This window comes from Cyprinus carpio, chromosome A6 (assembly GCF_018340385.1).
Source record: "Cyprinus carpio isolate SPL01 chromosome A6, ASM1834038v1, whole genome shotgun sequence".
Taxonomy (NCBI): Eukaryota; Metazoa; Chordata; class Actinopteri; order Cypriniformes; family Cyprinidae; genus Cyprinus; species Cyprinus carpio.
In genome coordinates this window covers 30,548,541-30,569,448 of record NC_056577.1, presented here as the reverse complement: position 1 = coordinate 30,569,448, position 20,908 = coordinate 30,548,541, and the positions used below count along the sequence as shown (strand labels likewise).

At 32.8% G+C, this 20,908-nt stretch overlaps 1 protein-coding gene across 2 annotated transcripts in view; it reads left to right on the top strand.

Annotated features, from left to right (window-relative positions):
• Nucleotides 1–3,856: 3,856 nt before the first annotated feature.
• Nucleotides 3,857–20,908, top strand: part of cacna2d2a (calcium channel, voltage-dependent, alpha 2/delta subunit 2a) — a 203,841-nt gene continuing 186,789 nt past the window's right edge. For both annotated transcript variants that reach the window (XM_042758977.1, XM_042758975.1), the window contains exons 1-2: nt 3,857–4,247; nt 15,505–15,586. In XM_042758977.1, the coding sequence (XP_042614911.1) occupies nt 4,132–4,247; nt 15,505–15,586 (198 nt within the window). In that variant the 5' untranslated portion in view covers nt 3,857–4,131. The remainder of the gene's footprint in view (nt 4,248–15,504; nt 15,587–20,908) is intronic.

Here is a 20,908-nt window from a genome sequence, read left to right as displayed (position 1 = left end):
CCAGGAATCAATACTTTTCTGATGGTTGGCTGGATTCAAGAAAGGGGGCGGCGGGGTCTCCTCATTACGCTTTCACTAAGGGACTGATGCTTAATGTGTCTAAGCTGAAGGAGGCCTGCTCAACTCATTTACTCTGGTAAAAATAACATACACACTAATAATTATACTGAGATTCAGTGGCAGTGTAATTTAAATAAATATATTTCACATTTTGTACAGGATGGTACAAATAGTAATGCACAGTATAAAATGACACATGGTATGTAATGTTCTGTGCCATATTCATCATTTATTCAGTATTTATTTCATTTACATGAAGCATGATGGTACTATCATGTTTTTGACAGTACCATAGTAATACCCATTTTATTTTATTTTATTTTATTCATGTTTTACTTTATTTTATATTTTATTATATTTGAAGCTTTTTATATTTTTATGTAATTTTAAATATTTTAATTTTATATTTTATTTTACATTTATTTTATTTAAATTTTAGTTTATATTAATTTATTTTATATTTTAATTTAATTGAAATGTATTTTATTCTTTATTTTATACTTGTATTTTATTTTACATTTTTATATTTCTAATTTATTATATATATATATATTTTTTTTTGTTTAACATTTTTAAATACTTTTTTAAATTAAATGAATAACATTCATTTAATTATTAATTTAAGTATTTCATTCTTTTCTTTTATTAGTTTTGTTTCAGTTGATTCATTGTAAAATCAATGGTCAGTGTTTATTTAAATGTGAAGGTGAATACAATGATAATACTATTAATTATCATTAATCTACCTTTACAGCTGAAATTACACGAGGGGTCAATACAATATGCAGCTTGCTTCCACTTTAGGTCATTCCCAATGCATTTTCTCTGCATATTTCTCTTCTTACATGCCACATATCTGTAGTCATATTCTCTTGAATCTCAGTGCATTTTTATTCAGTCTCTCTTCTCCTTCACTCTTTCCATTCAGGAGAGATGTGATGTGTTTTTACAGCAACCCTGATGCATTGGACTCTAAAGAAAGATGCCATCGTCATGCATTAGACAGCCAAAACATCTCCAGTTCACACATCAGTGGGAATGCATTCTTATATCCAGCCAATCAATTTTTCTCAATTCAGTGTGAAGCCAGCCTCACGAAAGCTGCAAATCAAGCTGACAATAGTTTTTAATGACTACAAAATTAGTATTAATCAAATACTCCTTAAAGACCATAATGGTCTGTCTTAATATCTGATCGATATCTGTGATTTTAAATCGTACCCTAAGTAATTAGGTGCTAAAAAAATGAAGGAAAATCTCATTAGTATTCGTATTTGCACTTAACCATTTACATAAACATTTATGAATTTATTTGAAGTATAAATTAGTTTAGTGCCTAATTACTTATGGTAAGATGTAAAATTATAATAATATATTAATTAAAATGAATAAATGATTTGCTTATTACTAAATGTTTAAATACAAGTTTTACGAATCCTTTCTATTTAGTGTATATCATAAATGAATAAATATTTGGGGTATTATCAGTGATGCTTGATTTAGCCAATTTCAAAGTCAGTGTATTTAATATAATTTATTTAATACATTACATACATTTGTAATTATTTCTTAGTTTACATCTCACTGTAATTGGCCAGCATTAAAGATTTCTTTCTTTTTTTTTTTTTTTTTTTTTAGATAAATCAAGCATCATTACTGTTGCTTTTACTTCAAATATAATTATTTTATAATATTAATTTTAACTGAGATTTATGTTTCTAAAGCTGTGTATATGTAAGCACACTGTCAATACAACCATTTAATATTAATATAGTGTATGCCTTTAAATTAATAATAAAATGTATATATTTTTATTCCCTAATCTAAACTCAAAATACTTATCAAGAATATGAAATGTAACAGACAGACAAATGTACGGTGACAATAATTTTAGTTGCAATATTATAGAGATTTTAAATTGTTAAATTGTCATTGTCAGCCTCTTCAGATTCCACTACTGCTTTCAAAATGGACAAAAGATGTTTGAAATCTTTCGAACTTGTAAATGTATGATTATAAACACACATGGCAGGGAGCAGAAAATTAATGGAAAGGAATTTACCAGATGCTGGCAAACTTAATCATGATGCAATTATCCATCCTGCAAACACACACGGGAAATAAGGATAAACTGAATGCAGGAGTGACAGTGTGTGTGTGTGTGTGTGAGAGAGAGAGAGAGAGGCTGACACTGTGTTTTGGCTGCTCTGATCAATACTGAGTCAAGGGCACCTGAGACAGCGTGTTTGAGGAAGAGGCAGTGTGTCGTTTGTCCCTTTCTGATCGGATCATGCGATAACATCCTTGTGACACAGCGGCCCTGAAGGACATCTGTGTTTCACGCTCTAACTAGTACAGACAACAAGAGAATAACCAACTCATGAATTAGGGAATTCCCACAAGATGGAATGAATTCAGGCTTTCTGCTCATTGAGCACGGAACACAAAGCCAGTGTTTGTGTGTGTTCACTTTTTTGGTCCATCTATGCATTGATTAAATGAATTTAAATGTCACTGGATTATATAACAGTATTGATGCTGCAGGATCTTTTCTCTTCACTGACTTCACTGTTCTTCATTTTTGCTCAATGTCTTATAATCAACTGGTGTTTTAGTGATTTTTAGTTTTAAGTGAGTTCCTCGCAAACAATTTTTTTTCAATATTTAAAATATACAGTATATATATATATAATTTTTATTTTATCATCTAAAGCCTAACAAAATTAGTTTTGTGAAAAACCATTATGCACATGAATTCCGGTACCATAGTACTTCTCAAAGTACCCTAGTATTACCATGTGAAACCATGATATCATAATGTTGTGACATGAATATCACAATATGAACTGACATCAATTCTCTTAGCTACCAATACGATTTTGGCTGATACCTCAAAACTTGCCATAATATGATTATGATTTGATTGAACATTTAATTGAGTCTCTAAAAAAAATGCTAATCTTGTGTCCCAATTGGGAAATCCCTAACAAAAGATACACTTTTTTTTTTTTTTTTTAATAATAGGGAAAAACAAATAAAGGTACTTGCACTTCATTTTTCATACACGATTTGTGCATTTGGATATGTTGCACATAGCTTTAGAAACAGAAATCTTCATTCAAAATAATGTGTACTATAAATAAATGAATACGTAATTTTACATAAAAGTATAAGCAATAGTAATAATGATGCTTGATTTAGCCTATATTTTTCTACTTTAATGGTGGCCAGTTACAGTAAGGTGTTACAGTTAGGTACAGTAAGGTTTTTTTTACATAAAGTAACCCCTTAAATCTTAAAATCATCTATCATTATTTTCACATGTTGCATTGAAACATCATATCATTTGATCGATGTTCAATGCATATCAATCCATATCAATCAAAAAATGATAAAGTTACTATTGTATATGTCTAAAAGCATGTTCAAAAAATTATCATGATATAACCTTGCCATAGTGGTTAAACAAGCATGGACAGAATCTTGCTTACTATACAAAAAAGTACCACAAATACAAAAAAAAAATATGTGTGGTACAGTGATGCTATCAGGTTGTGGTTATACTATGGTACTGAAATGTACTATTTATGTAAGATACTTCAACGAATAATCTTTTTTGTTAGTGTATAGCCTACAACATTATATTCACATACAGCTTTTGTCTTATTTAATGAGTATAGTTTGGATAACTACTGGACAAGAGGGTCTTCCTTAGTCGCGCGCCCCCGTCTGTCACGCAGGGAAAACGCGCTTCCCCCGTGTGTGTGTGTGTGTGTGTGTGAGAGAGAGAGAGAGAGAGAGAGAGAGAGAGAGAGAGAGAGCAAACAAGGCTCAGCAGCGGCAGCAGCATCAGCGCCAGTGGCGGCAGCAGCATCTAGGCATCTGCGCGTCTCCGAACTGCCTTGTCTCGCGCCAATCGATCCCTCAGCCCCGTTGCCGATTGAGATCTAACAGCGGCTTTGGATCTTAACGAGCCTCCTCCATCCTCGTCCACAGCTCGGCGTCTGCCTTCGTTCGCTTGACTACCGGTTCCGTTTATATCTACCCAGTTTCTTTAAATTTTAATGGGAAATGGCGATGTTTGCCCAGTCTTCCAGTCTGCTCTGCCTGCTCTCCGTTCAAACTGTGCTGCTCCTCAGCCTCTCCTCACCGGGAACGGCGACGCTCCTCTTCCCTCAGCACTACACGTAAGTACCTCAGAAGCGCGAGCGCGGAGAGGCGTCGAACGCGCGCGTTTCACAGCATCCCAGTTTCGCGAGACGCTCAAGATATCTCCGTTAACGCGGACGTTAACGCGTCACTCTGTTTTTATTTTTATTCTCCGTTCATATTTGTAGTCCTAAGCAATTCTACATGACTGTATACCATTTCCAAGTAGGTTAGTCATTCAGTTATTGATCGAAAGAGGTGTGACGGGAGAACGGCGATAGTTAGGGCTTCCGCGTAGATTGCTTGCTGTTTTTGCAGTCATGTTACCGAGCACGGATACGGTAACGACTGGAGACTGTTCAGCGCGTTTGAACGCAGCTACTTTTTGACGGAAGCGCATCAATCAAACGTATTTTTTTTTCTTTTTTTTTTTGTACTGGTTGCTATTAGATTCCCACAGTCATGAATAAGCTGAAGACATCAGGGAATAATAATTATAATAAAAAAAAATAAAAAAATAAATAAAAAAATGCTGTTTTTTACTCTCTGGAATGTCATTTTAGGATTGTTTATCTAGCTCCGCTTAGATCCATTTTTAAGTAATTGGTCAAAACGGTCTGGAAACCCTATAACTTCTGTTTCTTTAAAACATATGTTAGTTTTAGTTTTGGCTATGCACTGAAAATCCTTGAGTCTCAGGCTGAATTCAGATACGGAGAGCATGATGACTTTCTCTGTATCAGTGACCTGTTTGATATTGATTATTACTTATAAACTACCCATGATAACTGCCTGGAGGAAAATTTCTCTTTCATTTCTCTTTTGTTTAAGCATCAACTTTCCTCAAAATTAGACACAAGTGAGACAACTGTTGACACACAGTAAGAGAGCAGAGCTATAATGTGGTTTACTCTGAATTGGATGCATTTATTTGTGTTAAGGAGAAACAATTGTGATGTTAAATGTTTATCAGTCAGTTCTTCCCCTTTTTTCTCCAAAAACGGCAGTAGATTTCTAATGCATTTAATCTGATATATTAAATAATCAAACAACCCACCAATCATAAAATTTATAATTGCCTTTTACAAACATGTACAAAAACATACTGCAGCATACTATCAGTTGTTTTTGCCTTGGAGGCATGTAAAGCATCTCATTTTTGTGCTGTGCACCAGCCGCTTTCTGAAGTGAGGGTGTTGGGCCCATGCCAGTTGTGTGCTCGTATGGGGCAGAGGCTGGATTTGTCCGCTGTGTGCCCACACATGCCAGTCCCCAGTGGATTATCTCGTCTCTCATGCTGTATGAAATCATTGAATTTTGATGCTATTCATTTAAATGTAATACTTAACTTAAAAAAAAAATTTGTTATCTCATCTCATTACATACACATCCAAAAAAAAAATATATCTCTCTATATAGAAAAAAAAACAAAAAATACATTTTCACACACAATTCAGCTGGTGGGTTGCAATCCAAAAATGGGTCACAAGTCCAATTATTGTGCAAATAAGTCTATGATCAGACATAGTAAGGATAGTATAACAAATAGACATATTAAGTGAAGAAGTGAAGTGTGAAGTGACGTGACATACAGCCAGGTATGGTGACCCATACTCAGAATTTGTGCTCTGCATTTGACCCATCCAAAGTGCAAACACACACCGTGAACACACACTCAGAGCAGTGGGCAGCCATTTATGCTGCGGCGCCCGGGGAGCAGTTGGGGGTTCGGTGCCTTGCTCAAGGGCACCTCAGTCGTGGTATTGCCGGCCCGAGACTAGAACCTCTAAAAACAATACCACAAAACCCCCCAAAAACATAAAAACTTATATATAAGAGGAGAATTTTTTTTTTGTATGTGTTTGGTTGCTGACATCAAAGGACATTTTTATATGATAAAATTTTGGCTACTCAGTGTAAAAACACAAACACACACACACACACACACACACACACACACACACACACACACATAAACAATATATAAACATATATTATTGAAAAAAATGTTGCTACTCTTGATCCAGTGAAATATATTATATTGCATTATATTATATTATTTTATATTGCATCATATTATATATTTGTATTTAGCAATCATTTTATTGTTATGTCTCACTCTTTGAGGCAATTATCACTGTGTCAAGTACAAATTTTAATAATAATAATAATAACTGTATCTGAGACAGTGATAATGATTCATCTTTGTTAGGTGTACAATTTTAGACATTTGTACAATTTTATAAATATATCCCTCCTTATGTTTTGCATAGTATTTTACCTGGGCATTATATCAGAATTTTATATAAATGTAATAAAGATGTATTATTCCAAGCTTGGCATGATAATAACTAACCTTTAGGTCTTTAAATTATTTCTGCCTTGCATAAGAACAGTGTCACGCATTTGAAAGGATTGTTTCACTTTCCAAACAGCACATGCGGCATATGTTATCTGTCAACCTTAATAAGCAACGTCTATCAACCTGTCAGAATCACAAAGACACTGCCAGAGAACAAATAGCCCATGTCTGGATAGTATAATGCACGGTTAATAACTGATAATCTTCATAATACGCTGGTATAGACTGTCTTTTGCTCTCTCTGTTTGTTTGTTTTCTGCTCGCGGTGCTGTGGCCTGTAGTCACAGAGATTTGTAACACTTACTTTACACAGTGCTTTGAGCCTTGAGGCCTGCTCCTTTTTACCAAACCCAGTCAGTAATCAAGCATGACCACCACGAAGTAGGATTTAACAAAAGCAAAAAAAAAAAAAAAAAAAAAAAAGATCAATAACCAAAACTAAATCATGCTTACGTTTATTAAAGCCTATTCCATTTAGTGTTACAGTTGTATAAAGGTGATACTAGGCAAATGGTGGTGTGTCCTTTTTTTCATATCTTTCTACCATGGTTTTAGTGGCATAAAAGAAAGTGGCTGCCATGTTGTTTTTAAAGCTTTGTTCCAAAATCTAGTGAGCTGCTTACGTTGGCAGTCTTTTAAGTCATCATGTGCACACTCGGGAGACAGGAGCTATTTTGAAAAGCAATAATATAATGGACAACACAATCAAAAAATTGATTGTAAATGTATTTCTTTCATTAGCAAAAAGTATTGATAAAATTATTTTTATCTAATTAAAATGTTTTATGTTGCTGCCTCTGTAAAACGTTCCATAGTTCTCAAGTATAAAGTTCCTTTGTCAAGTATGCTTCCTTACAAGGCCGCAATACAGCTGATTAGGTTATAAGGCAGCTCACTCGTTTCACAACAGAGCCTTAATTTTGTAAAAAATTCTGGTCTTTAACTCATAAACATCAGACATTGAGATAAATGTGTACCTGTTATGTAGGTCATATAAAGGTCAACCCCAAAATTCTCATTACTGATAACATTTAAGGGTGTTTCATGATGACGCAATATGAGTGAGAGACATGCGTTCTCGTGGTACAGATTACCTCCAGTCACACGGCAGGCTGGTTAATGGCTAAATGACTCAGCATTTAAATAATTAATTTGGAGAGGAAAGTAACCTCTTCTTAGTGACAGAGTCTCTAGACAGAATCTTACCGAGTCTCCTGTCTTCTTTCATCTGTTTTTTTTTTTTTTTCATTTTATGTAGACGTAGCTTTGAGTTCATGGGTTGAAAAAGACTTGTGAATGTGGTTGTATGGTTAAATGTAACTTATAAAAAAGAAATGGGAATCCCTTTTATATTTTTAATTCAATTTTAAGGTCGCTAACAGGATCCAGTGAATACATATAAATATAAATGTATAAATATCATGATTAGTCTAAATTATTGATGTAATTATTTATGTTTTGTTACAAAACTCTTTGAATTCCAATACAGTGGATTCTACTTCCTGCCACTCCAGTTCAACTTCCTGTGAGGGTGTGGCCAATTTAATTAAAATTCCAATTTATGTATTGAAATTAGAAGTCAGTAAATTCATTATTTAACCAAATGTTTTATTCTTAGTATTATTGTTATTAGTACATAAAAAATTGTAGAAACATTTTCTTACTCTGTAATTGCTAGTGAATTTTACAGTTAACTTAAACAGCACACATTAAATTAGACATGAATTTAAGTAGAAAGACTGAAATTTCTCTTACTAAAGTAATCTTTGTTTTATTTACAACTTTAAAAAATATTGCATATTGTATGTTATAATATTATTGATGTAATTATGCAATTATTAAATAATTATGATGAAGCTTTTACGCTTGGTTAAATCAAGGCACATTGCCATGAGATATTAAAAATACAATTTGTTTTACCTGTAAATAATTAAGCTCTGTACAAGCTAAAATATTTTTCATATAATGTTTAAAAACATAAAATAGTCTAAAAATAATTTTGCTGTCTCAGTGCTATTTATGTCAATGTTATTTTGTAGTGCGCTCTCCATGGTGCTGAAAGTCACTGTTTAACCACATTTACATGCTTGCTGGGAATTTGAGCTTTTTTTCTTCAGAGAAAAGAAAATATACACAAATAAAACTTTTTTAAAGCCTGTAATGATGAAATGTCAGCCATGCATAATACTTATGTTTTCTGTTATGAAATGATGAGCGTTGTATGTAGAGCTTGTGTAAATTGGGTTTATAACTGTGCCTAGTGGATTAGGAGTAGACGATAAAGTTTAATGTAAGTTATTTGGGTTATATATGATACTGAACACAATAAAATAACATGTAGCATCTGTTAGCGGTAATGTGAGGATTACTCCCTGTCTAACATGCTTTAGGCACCAGTTTTGTGATTGGTTTTCAATCTTTGCTATCCCTAATCTGCTTTCTTTCTGTTACATGTGCAGTAAATATGAAACCCTGCTTTATGTGAGCACCTCTCTGGATCTTACTGCTAGTTTTGTGGTATTTAACCAGGATATTCAGGCTGGTTAGTAAGACAACTTCAAAGACGAGAGATTTGAAAAGAGAAATTCTAAAAAGAAATAAAGAAGGGCCAGTGTGAGAGAGTTTTCAGCCAGTTGAGAAAATTAACATTTACACTGTGGGGTCAGTGCTGTGTTTTAACTATAATTTACAGTTATTGATTATGTATATGGGTTTTTTTATGTCTTGGAAACTTTCTGCAACATATTGAACATTGTTGCAAATTGTTGCTGATTGCATAATATACATTTTAGATTTATTATATATATATATATATATATATATATATATATATATATAATAATAAAATATATAATATAATATGTAATGTATATATAATATAATAAAATATAAATAGTGTCTATTATGTCAGTTTTATATAATAATATAAATATATAATAATAATATAAATAAAATAATAAATGTTCTATACACAATTGAAATATGAGTAGTATGTATATAATAATAATAATAATAATAGTGTACAGTAAAAAGTCAAAAAATCCACTAAAACTGACATCGTGGTCAGGCACTATATAAAGGCATTTGGATGATGGAGTCATAAAGCATGACCTGGCACATTTTATAGCCTGTGTGAGCATAAAAGGGCAAGCATTCTAGATTCCTGCACATGCTGGAGGTGATGTCATTAGTGGTTAGCATCAGTACTTCCTCACTCAGAAAACCTTTATTTCTCCCACTGTGTCCTTTTCTCTGTTGACACGTTTCCTTCAGCAGCACCATTGTCTCCGCAAACCATTTATTACCATCTCCTCAATCTCTTCCTCTTTCATTATGAGATGTGCAATCTAAATGCTCAATCTCGTTTCTTTCTTCACTTCCTGTGTATCTGTCAGTATCCGATCGATAAATTACAGGAATCTCCCTCTGCAGTGGCTCGACCGCTTGTATTTGCATTAGGGGTTTCTGAGGTCACAGTACTTATAATAACAGGGTTTGGCTTAGTTCGGTTAATTACGTTTGAAAAGCATGAAATGTGAGAGGAAGCAATGAGTCAGAGACAGGTCTCGTGGAAAAACACATTTTGGGAAAATTTGAAGAAAATAATGCCATTATTTGATCTGACATGTTTTTTTTTTACAGTAAAATCTTAGCAAACCATATTGGAGATTTGTTCTTGCTTGAAAGATGCTGAGTTGGCCACAGAGTGAATCAGTTTCCTTTTTCCTTGAGCGAATTGAATCTCAGCTGCCAAAAGACATTTAACTTAACTGAATCAACCTCTAATGGATGTTTTGTAAGATGACACTGAACCAAAGTAGCCTTCAAATTGAATTGACTATAGGTAACTGCTTATTTCCTCATCACGATTGCTATATCTCATTGTTAAGATTATTGATTTGAACACACCCCTAATTTATAAGTACGCATGGCAGCATGCATTGGAAGAATTTTTTTCTCCATTGCTTTTAGGTGTGGGCGATATGAGTTAAAATTCATATAATTCATATCATTGCAAGCGCCATGCTTTACTAGAAATCTATTACTACACACTTGAACACACACAAGTTTGTGCAATGGACAAAAGCTGTGTAGCAATGAAGAGATCATGCTGCACTTTTATTTGTGATCAGAATTAGGTTTAAGATACAAGACAACAGATCCAATTGAACACACTCAGAACAAAATAAATAAAATAAATATATAAGTAAAAAGTTGATTTAAATACATAAAAATTAAGAAGGTTCAAATAAATTCAAGTTGCTACTGTAAACAAAAGCTTGCAACACTTGCCCCGCTTTCTGGGTCTTCTGATTGGTCCATTGTTTAGGAACTGACATTGACGAGTGGTGCTGCGTGTAAAAGTTGAAATTATTTTAACTTGACACAGCAAAAAAGAAAAAAAAAAGTGGTTCATTATGTGTTGTTCGGCACTCTAGAAGAAATGAAATTCTTGTGTGCTGTATGTACTTTGTTGTAAATCCTGTGTCTTACAAAACATGGTGAGTTGTCACATGCCTTTGAGGAAAACAGTGCTTCAACCGCATTAGATGCCAGTTATGGATTTTTGGAGAAGTGTGTTTTCTTTGTTGCCGTTGTGACTCATTCTTATGCTGATTTTTCTATCCTTGTTATTCAGATGAAGCTGACATTTCACGTTGACATTTTTTTTCTGTGCTATCATTCAATGACAAATTACCATGTTGCTCAGCTGATGGTGGAGATAGATGGGAGAGGGTCATATTGTTACCGGCTTCTTTGGATTTGCAGTGAAACAGCTGTAATAGAGAGAGAAAATATCTGAAATCAGTGCTCTGAAAGCACTGGACTATTTGTGGGTGTTTTAAGGTTTACTCCGCACTGAAAGAAGTTACGATTACGTTCATGCATGCCATTACTTTGGTCTCAGTCAGTGTTTCTTAGTGCTTTTTACCCAGCTCAGTGTATGTTGAGATGTAGGTGCTAAAAGCCCCTAAAGCTTTTAGTGTGATATGTGCATGTGTGTATTAGAAAAGCCAGTCCATTCATTGTGTATTCGCTCATAGGTGGGTGTGTTTTTGCATATGTGGTCATCCATTATCTTTTATCTTAGGTCTAAACTCAGAAACATACTCTTAAGTTAATGCTTCTGTCTATACTTAATATGATGCATTATTGTTCCCGCAAGAGTTTATAACATTATTCCAAAATTCAGCTATTATATATAATAAATTTCAGGTTGAGTTATTTTTGTGTCTTGGTTAAACCAACAACAACAACAATATATAGAATTTTTTTTGTTGAGTCTCAAACATTTTTCATTTGTGTTTGAAAACAATTTTATTTATGAACATTGATTTATTTATTCATTCATTTATTTGCTTCCTTTTCACATTTTTTAATTGGTCTGTTTCCACTGGAATAACTGTTCTTGTAATTTTTCAAAAAGGGCTATAATATATTCACTTATTTGTGTAAATATGCAATACTCTTAAAGGTATTTTACAAGTTTAAGCTATGATAAAATAACATGAAAAATGACAAGATTACCCAAATAAGTTAAATATATATATATATATAATATTTAATTAAATAATTAAATAATTAAATATATAATTAAATATATATATTTATTTATTTATTTTAATATATTTTATTTTATTTTATTTTATAACTCCTGGATAGTTGCTGTTATTCCTTTTTAATTAATTAATTAATTAATTAATTGATTAATTGATTAATTGTTTAACTTATTTATTTATTTCTCCTTTTTGCTTTCTTGTCAGCTCTTGCATAGCCGGAGAGAACAAGCACTGTCATTGCTGTTTTTTTTTTTTTTTTATTCAATTTTATTTCATTAATTTGCTTTTTTTTCTTCTTGTATTTAAATGCTACAATAAAAAAGTATTGTTTTGTTGAACGTGAGTTGTGACCATGGCATGCAGTGAATAAAATGTACATTCCTCAAACCAAGCTATCATATGACTTTGCACAGAAATTTTATGCACTACTGTTATGTCAGTGTCAAGTTTATTTACATAGCACAATTTAAAACAACAGCATACTTTGTGTTTCATGACAGAAAGAAAGTCATATAGGTTTGGATCAACATGAGGGTGTTCCAAACCTGTTCCAAAATGTTGACAGAAGTTTCATCCGTATAAGTACGTACAACAAGATGCACATTTGCAGTGCAGTCTGTGTTTGTGTACTCGCGTACAGAACGTTCCTGGCCTAAGACAGCATTTTCTTACCTTCCACTCTCTATCCATCTCTCTTCTGCTAAATCTTGATGTGTTAAGAGCTGCAGGAGCTGCAGGCAGATATACAGCTCTGATTTGGGGACGTTTGATCGCTTCATTCGGGTTTGGCCCAGTTAGTAAGTGTTCTTACTGCTTAGGGAGGCACTTCTGTCAGAACCTGGCTTTCTTTATCATTCGGCTCCTTAAACATCCACTCTTACCTGCCAACAGCCGAGCAGCCCATTGCTAGAGAGAGAGAAAAAGAGAGGATGAGAGTTTGGAAGGGTAGTGATTAAAGTCAAGATGAATCCAAAGTGAGCCTGTTTACTGACAGTTACCTCAAAATAAATCATGTACTCATGCAAATTTGTTCTTCTTCCTCCTGGGACATTCAAGGTCACAAGGTCACAGTCCAAACAAAAACATTTAGTGAAAGTGACGTGACATACAGCCAAGTATGGGGACCCATACTCAGAATTCGTGCTCTGCTTTTAACCCATCCAAAGTGCACACACACACAGCAGTGAACACACACACACTGTGAACACACACCCGGAGCAGTGGGCAGCCATTTATGCTGCGGCGCCCGGGGAGCAGTTGGGGGTTCGGTGCCTTGCTCAAGGGCACCTCAGTCGTGGTATTAAGGGTGGAGAGAGCGCTGTACATGCACTCCCCCCACCTACAATTCCTGCCGGCCCAAGACTCGAACTCACAACCCTTGGATTGCGAGTCCGACACTCTAACCATTAGGCCACAACTTCCCTTTATATTAATTGTTCATTATCACCTCTGCAGTATGAAACAGATTGTAATTTTTCTGATTTAAAATCACTGCCAAATGCTAATAAGTCATAAAAGTCCTGCTGCATGTCTGAAAATACTTTTTTGTCCATCTGTTTTGATTGAATTCCTTTGACTTCTTTTACTTTATAATATCTTTGATGTTAAGACACACAACTAATGCTAATAGTGTCAATTCTATTTATTGGCCGAATCCCAAATATAATACCTTTATTAAGCACAATAACTGCATTAAGCACTGCACAACCCTAAAACTCAATGCAATTAAGTGCAAAATTTTAAATACAGGTAAAACAGCTGTAAAATGATATTACAGTACATTGTGGCGTATTTTACATATTTTTTACAGTGTGATGGTGAAAAACAAACTTTTAACCAGTACAATTTATTTTATTTTCACCTTGTCAACCCCTGGACAGTTGGTGTCATTCCATTTTTATTTCATTTAATTTCATTCCTTTTTTTATTCACTCCTTATTGCTGCCTAGTCAACTCTTGCACAATTGGAAAGAACAAGCACTGCCATTACAGTAATTGAATTGAATTGAATTTTTAAAAGTTATTTTTATTTTAATGTTTTATTTTATCCTTCACAAAAAGTGCATTTTTCAACACTTTCCTGTCTAATCTTGTCAGTATAGGCTAATCTCTGCCCCCCCCCCCCCCCCCCAGTAAAAATAGTTCATACAGCTCTTTTGAAGTCCCACAAACAAACCACAAACCAGTTCATTCATTTATTTATGCAAGAAGAAGGGAAATGTGAAAGAAGAAGGGAAAGGGAATGTGCATCCTAAACAAATAAAACATTTATTTTTGAACGCATTATATTATTAAATGATAATAGAATAGCTGGGTTCATTCATTCTTATCAAGGAAATAAGACTGCTCAGTCAGAAACACACACACATACAGCATTTCTTTTGGGGCTATTCTCAGGCTGTGTAACACAGATAAGGGTTATTTATGACCCTGGGCCGTGGTTGCAAATCTCTGACCATTAGGCACTAGCAGATAAAACTGTTATAGGGTTTGTGTGACACTGCTGAAATTCCCCTGTAATGTTCTCCATCAGTTTCCTGAACACTGAATATTAAAACACCTCATGACTGCAGATGTGCTCTAGTAGATATTACACTTTTTATGAAATGTCACACTGTCCGTTAAACCAGTATATGAATATAGAGCAGTAATATAGTCCGTTTTCAGATCGCTCACCGGAGTAATTTAAATATAAGACCCAATGAAATGACTCTGTGAGCATGGTTTTATTTTATGTCTTGACATATCTTTAAGCTAATGGACATGCACTAAAAGCAATACAACTCCGATTTTGTTTTCACTGTAGATTGTAAAGTTATTATTAGGAAGCTTTTACTATAAAAAAAAAAAAAAACACACATGGGAAGTTTATAAAAAGTATAAGTTTGCTCCTGAGACATACAAGGTCGCAGTCAAAATAAAAGCACTTGTATTAATTGTTAATTGAATTGAATTTAATTTAATTTAATTTAATTTAATTTAATTTAATTTAATTTAATTTAATTTAATTTAATTTAATTTAATTCAATTCAATTCAATTTAATTTAATTTAATTTAATTATTTTTATTGTTATTATTGTTTTTTTATTTTATTGTCAACTCCCGGACAGCTGAAAAAAAAAAAAAAACAAGCACTGTCATTCTATTCTATTCTATTCTATTCTATTCTATTCTATTCTATTCTATTCTATTCTATTCTATTCTAGACTAGTCTAGTCTAGTCTAGTCTAGTCTAGTCTAGTCTAGTCTGTTCTGTTCTGTTCTGTTGTCACACACTATATAGGACAGATAGTATGTGAATTGGGATTTAGCCATCGTGTGACGGTAATCATTACAAATTTGATGTTAACCAGTGCTCTCTGTGTCTAACAGGATGATGCACTGGGCAGGTCGCATAGAGAAGGAACTGGAGAAGGTGCTGCAGCTCGTCACTGGAGTCCAGCAAATGAAAGGAGTAAGTTGAACATCTTTAACTTGTTTTACACCGTACTGCCAGGCTAGATGGAAAAATATTGTGTCGTTTCAGAGCTTTAGGGCAAAGTCGTCTCTCCTTACTAAATCAGTGTGGAATCGACCATAATAATCACACTGTATTATTTACCTTTGTTGTGATGCCTTAGGAAGAAGCTTTAACTTGTGTATGATGTTATGATAACAGTGGTTGCATAAGATGATTACAGTAATAGCAGTGTTTTTTTGTGGTCGTTTCAATAGTGACATTTCATAACAATCATTTTCTGTTGACAGCAGTCAGAGTCTTGAGAACTAAGCAATAATTTCACAGTAGATTCTGAAAGCCTAGTACTATATATTTTGTATTGAATACAATATTTTACATGTATGTTTCACTTGTTAAATGAAAATTCTGTATCATTTGTTGAATTGTGTGAAATATTTAATATTTAAATAGCCTGAGACAACGAAAATGCAGTTTTTAATATATATATATATTGAAAATAGATAATGGGTATAACAATTTGAGTGGAAATCTGAATTTAAAATAATGATATAACACTATAATGTATTAGAATGATAAAATGTGTTAAATAATATATATATATATATATATATATATATATATATATATATATATATATATACAATTCTGTAATATAATACCAAATTTATATTTATACACACACACACACACACACACTGTATATAAATATACAATTTTATTATATTATATTATATTATATTATATTATATATATTATATTATATTATATTATATTATATTATATTATATTATATTATATTATATTATATTTTATTATATTATATTCAGAAATATTTTATATAAATTATATATATATATATATATATATATGTAAAAAGAGAGAGAGAGAGAGAGAGAGAGATATTAATACATTATTTGAAGTAAATCGTATCTCTGGCTATTTCTATTTTAAAGCTCTGGCAGTTTTTATTTGTTTGCATTGAATATATTCTGCTGGCATACACAGCAGAGTAACTGATAAGGAGGCTAAACATTCTCAGTTATTTGCAAGGGCAAAATATATTTTAATTTGTCCATTCGTACAGTATGTGTGTGTGTCTTTTGGAAAATCAGTTTGGGACACTGAATGCATGCAAGCCTGTGTTTGCACTCTCAGTAGCTGGAGATTGCTGAGTCTGTGGTCTGAGTGTGTGTGTATGCAGTGAGTCTGTGAAAGAGCATTTATCTCTGGCCCAAACAGGAGTCGTCACAGAGAGTGCTAAATGGCCCAGCATGTGCAGAAAAAGACATTTTCTAAATGGATGCCTCTCCCTATATGTGCATGTGATAGAAACCTTCCCTGGGCTACGGCAGCCCGCTAACAAGATTGCTTTCCTTCGCCACTCTCGCTTTCCTCTTCATGCCCAGTTTATTCCGATATTCTTTTCCCACCCTTTCTGGAAAAAAAAAATGTCTTGCAAATGTATTCTAAGCATTTTTTTGCTTCTCAAAGTTATTTTGGAGAAAGTAAATAGAACGGACTGGCTGCATTCAGCGCGCAACAATCTTGAATACATATTGCTTGAAAAATTGCAAGCAGGTGAGTTGGAAATATTTGGAAAGGAGAGAAGGAGACAAAATGGAGAAAGAACGAATCAGAAAGATCACTATCTGAACGCTAATACTTGACCATAACGGAAAGTCAGATAGCAGATGTTATTCAGACCTCTAGTTTGATAAACTCAGTAAACATGGTTAGGACTACTGATAGAATCTGATGACATTTGGAAATTTTAAGATGATCAGTATCGATTGATATCTTTACCTGTTTGGTTGAATATGAACTTGGCTGAATATTGAAGAGAATTTTGAGTAAATAGCCTATATTGTGTGGCATCCAAAACTTTGAGATTTAAAACTGGAATTTCGTTCCATTTAAAAAAGTAAAATGAATGGAAAGTTAAGTAAAAACGTAAAGCAAGCAAGCAAACAAACAAACAAACAAACAAACAAACAAACAAACAAACAAACAAACAAACAAACAAACAAACAAACAAACAAACACTTTTTATACTCTGTTCTGCAATTTTACAGTGTCTTTGCTGATTTGATTTTACAGATGGTTGTTGTTTTATTTTCTTATTTTAAACAGATTTCCTGATGTATTTTCCTTCAAAAAAAGAAAATGATTTTTCTGGGAGCTCTCTTTGATAAAATTCATTATTGAAATGTCGATGAAAAAAGAATAAATGAAAAAAAAAAAAACTTTTATAACCCATGCCACATGAGATCACGTTGTGTGCCGTGGTTTTACACTTTTTGTGAGTGTTATTGATAATTTCATAGAATATTTCATTATATATATATATATATATATATATATATATATATATATATATATATATATTACAAATTACATGATAAGCATAATTTGAGTGAATAACTAAATAAAATAAATTATAAATTATATTAATGAAAATGTACTGAAGTATTTTGGTCTCTCTGTGTGTGTGTGTGTGTGTGTGTGTGTGTATATATATTTTTTTTTATTTGTATAGCGCTTTTCACAATGCAAATCATTGCAAAGCAGCTTTACAGACAATTTTAGTTTCTACATTATATTTAGTATTATTAGCAAATTATATTATATTATATTATATTATATTATATTATATTATATTATATTATATTATATTATATTATATTATATTATATTATATTATATTATATTATATTATATTATATTATATTATATTATCTCTGGCCTTTTTTTTTTTTCTTTTTTTATCTGGGGAAAGATGAATGGGAAATACACTCAGGCTGCTGGAGACAGGAGATCATATGGCTTGTCATGGTTTAAAAAAATAGTTAATTTAATTAATTTTGTTAATTTGCTACCATATGAAGCACATTTTGTTTTACTTGACAAAACATTGTTACTGTGTTTGTGCTTGGGAGCTAACATTTTTCCGGCTGAATAATTTAGATTAAAGAGATTCAGCTGACAAAAAGAGTTTTGGAACCCCTGAGATACATGAACATCCTTTATGTTGCATCACTTGCTTCCTGATTTACTTTGCTTCATGAAATTAAATAGAATGGACGTTGAAAGCACTGCTCCTTTTCTTTCTCTCTCTGTTTCTATTTCTGTCTCTCTCTGTGTCTTTAGTCAGTAATGTTAGATAAGCAGTCGTACAGCTTTACTCCCACACACACTCCCTTACAAACTATACTTAGTTCAGTAGCGCAGCTATAAATAGAACACACTCGTGTGGCCATTTCTGGGCTCCTCTTCAAGGTTATGACAGCTCAGGTTGGGCCAGTCATCTGCATATTTTATGCCCTGTCCTCTCTTTAGCTTCTTCTTGTTTAATTCTTTTCTTTTTTTTCTCTCCAGCTGTGTGTGTGTGTATGTGTTTGATGGGTGTTTGGACACCTGGAGTGTTGTGTGTTTTGTGTAAGAGACAGAAATAGACAACGAGTCAAGAAAAGGTTTAGAAAGTGCTGCTGAATGCACATTATTCTCTGATTCAGATAGAAGTTTGAACTACATTTGCTTGTCCTGAAGTAAAAATACCAGTGCTTTCAAGAAGAATAGCGATAAACATAGTGTCTGTACCAAATGTGAGCAGTGCATCACACCACAACCAAACTAAATTGCATGTTAATCATCAAAGCTGGTAATTTGACTGATCTATTTTTGATATGCTGCACAGCTACTCTAACATATATCATTAATCGAGTCCTGTTAATTTTATGTGATAAACAATAACATTTTGTTATTGAATAACTGTACACATAATAATCTTGTGTACACACAGTTGTAATGTAACATTAACATTGTAAAAAATTATTTAACAAGTCATGAAATCTGTTCAAATTAAAGAACACACACACACAAAAAAAATTCAATTACAAAATCTAAACCACTTTTATTTTAGTATCTCTTATCATTTCTATTAATATTTTTAATTAATTTAAATACTAAGCATTTTTATATTTTTATATAATAATGTTTTTGTATTCATATTTTCTGTTTTCTTTTTATTCTAAAAGTTTGAGAAATGTTGTGTGCTTTTGTTATTTTTAAAATTCTTTTAAAAACATACATAATTTGTATTAATTTTTTATCAAGTTATTCTATGTGAAAATGAGAAATGTTGCCAAGCTCAAATAAAATGTGTGTTTTTTTTTTTAAATTAGATATAGTTTATTTGTTATAATTTATATCTTTATATTAATCTTACTCTGCAGTGAAAGGGTGCTGTCAGAATGAGAGTCCAAGCAGCTGATAAAAACATCACAATAATCCACAAGTGATCCACAGCACTCCAGTCCATCAGTTAACGTCTTGTGAAGCAAAATGCTGCATGTAGTGAAAAGCTACATGACGAGCACCATTTTTGTTCTTCTTTTTGCTCAAATTCTCCCAAGGCATTCATGAGAAACATCTGAGAAAATGTTTTTCCAAGAAGTTTGCAGAATGAAGAACTTTACATTTCACAGTTACATTTTCCTCTAGACAGAGTTGATTTGTAAGGCCGTACGATGCAGGTGTGTGTGTGGGTGGTTTGTTCTCCGAGGTCTTTATAATCATAGCTTCAGGCTTCAGCTGACAGCAGCATTTTGAAATCATCATGAATTGTTCACATACGCACACACACACACACACACACACACACACACACACACACACACACACACACACACACACACACTGTTGTGGACGTTGGTGTTTCATCAGGGACTGCAGATGTAATTGCTGATCGGTGGTTTGGTTTAATTAAGTTTCTAGTTTAATTGCACTTAGTACTGAAGTCAACATGAAATTAAATTTGACTGAATGATTTCAACATTGATAATAATCAGAAATGTTTCTTGAGCAGCAAATCATATTAGAATGATTTCTGAAGGATCATGTGACACTGAAGACTGGAGTAAAGATGCTGAAAATTCAGCTTTGCATCACAGGAATAAACGGTTATTTTTAATTGTAATAATATTTCACAATATTAGTGTTTTTCTTTTGTTTTGTTTAAATAAATACAGAGGTTAAATATTAAGAGAAATATTAAGAGAAATATTGTCTTATACTAAACTATCAGTGTTCTGTTTTCTCTTGCAGCCTGAAGCCAAAACAAAATAAAATCACATAGACCTCAAATGTGCCAAGAGCACTTTTCTGTCTCTCAGTGATGAAACCCTAAAGCAAACCCAGTGAACCAGGTTCACCCATCAGTGTTTATATGGGACAGTGTGCATAGCGTGTCTTTAAATGTAGAATGTCGTCTCTCTGTCTTTGTGTAGTTGTGCCTTTAGGATTGTCTTAAAGGCATAA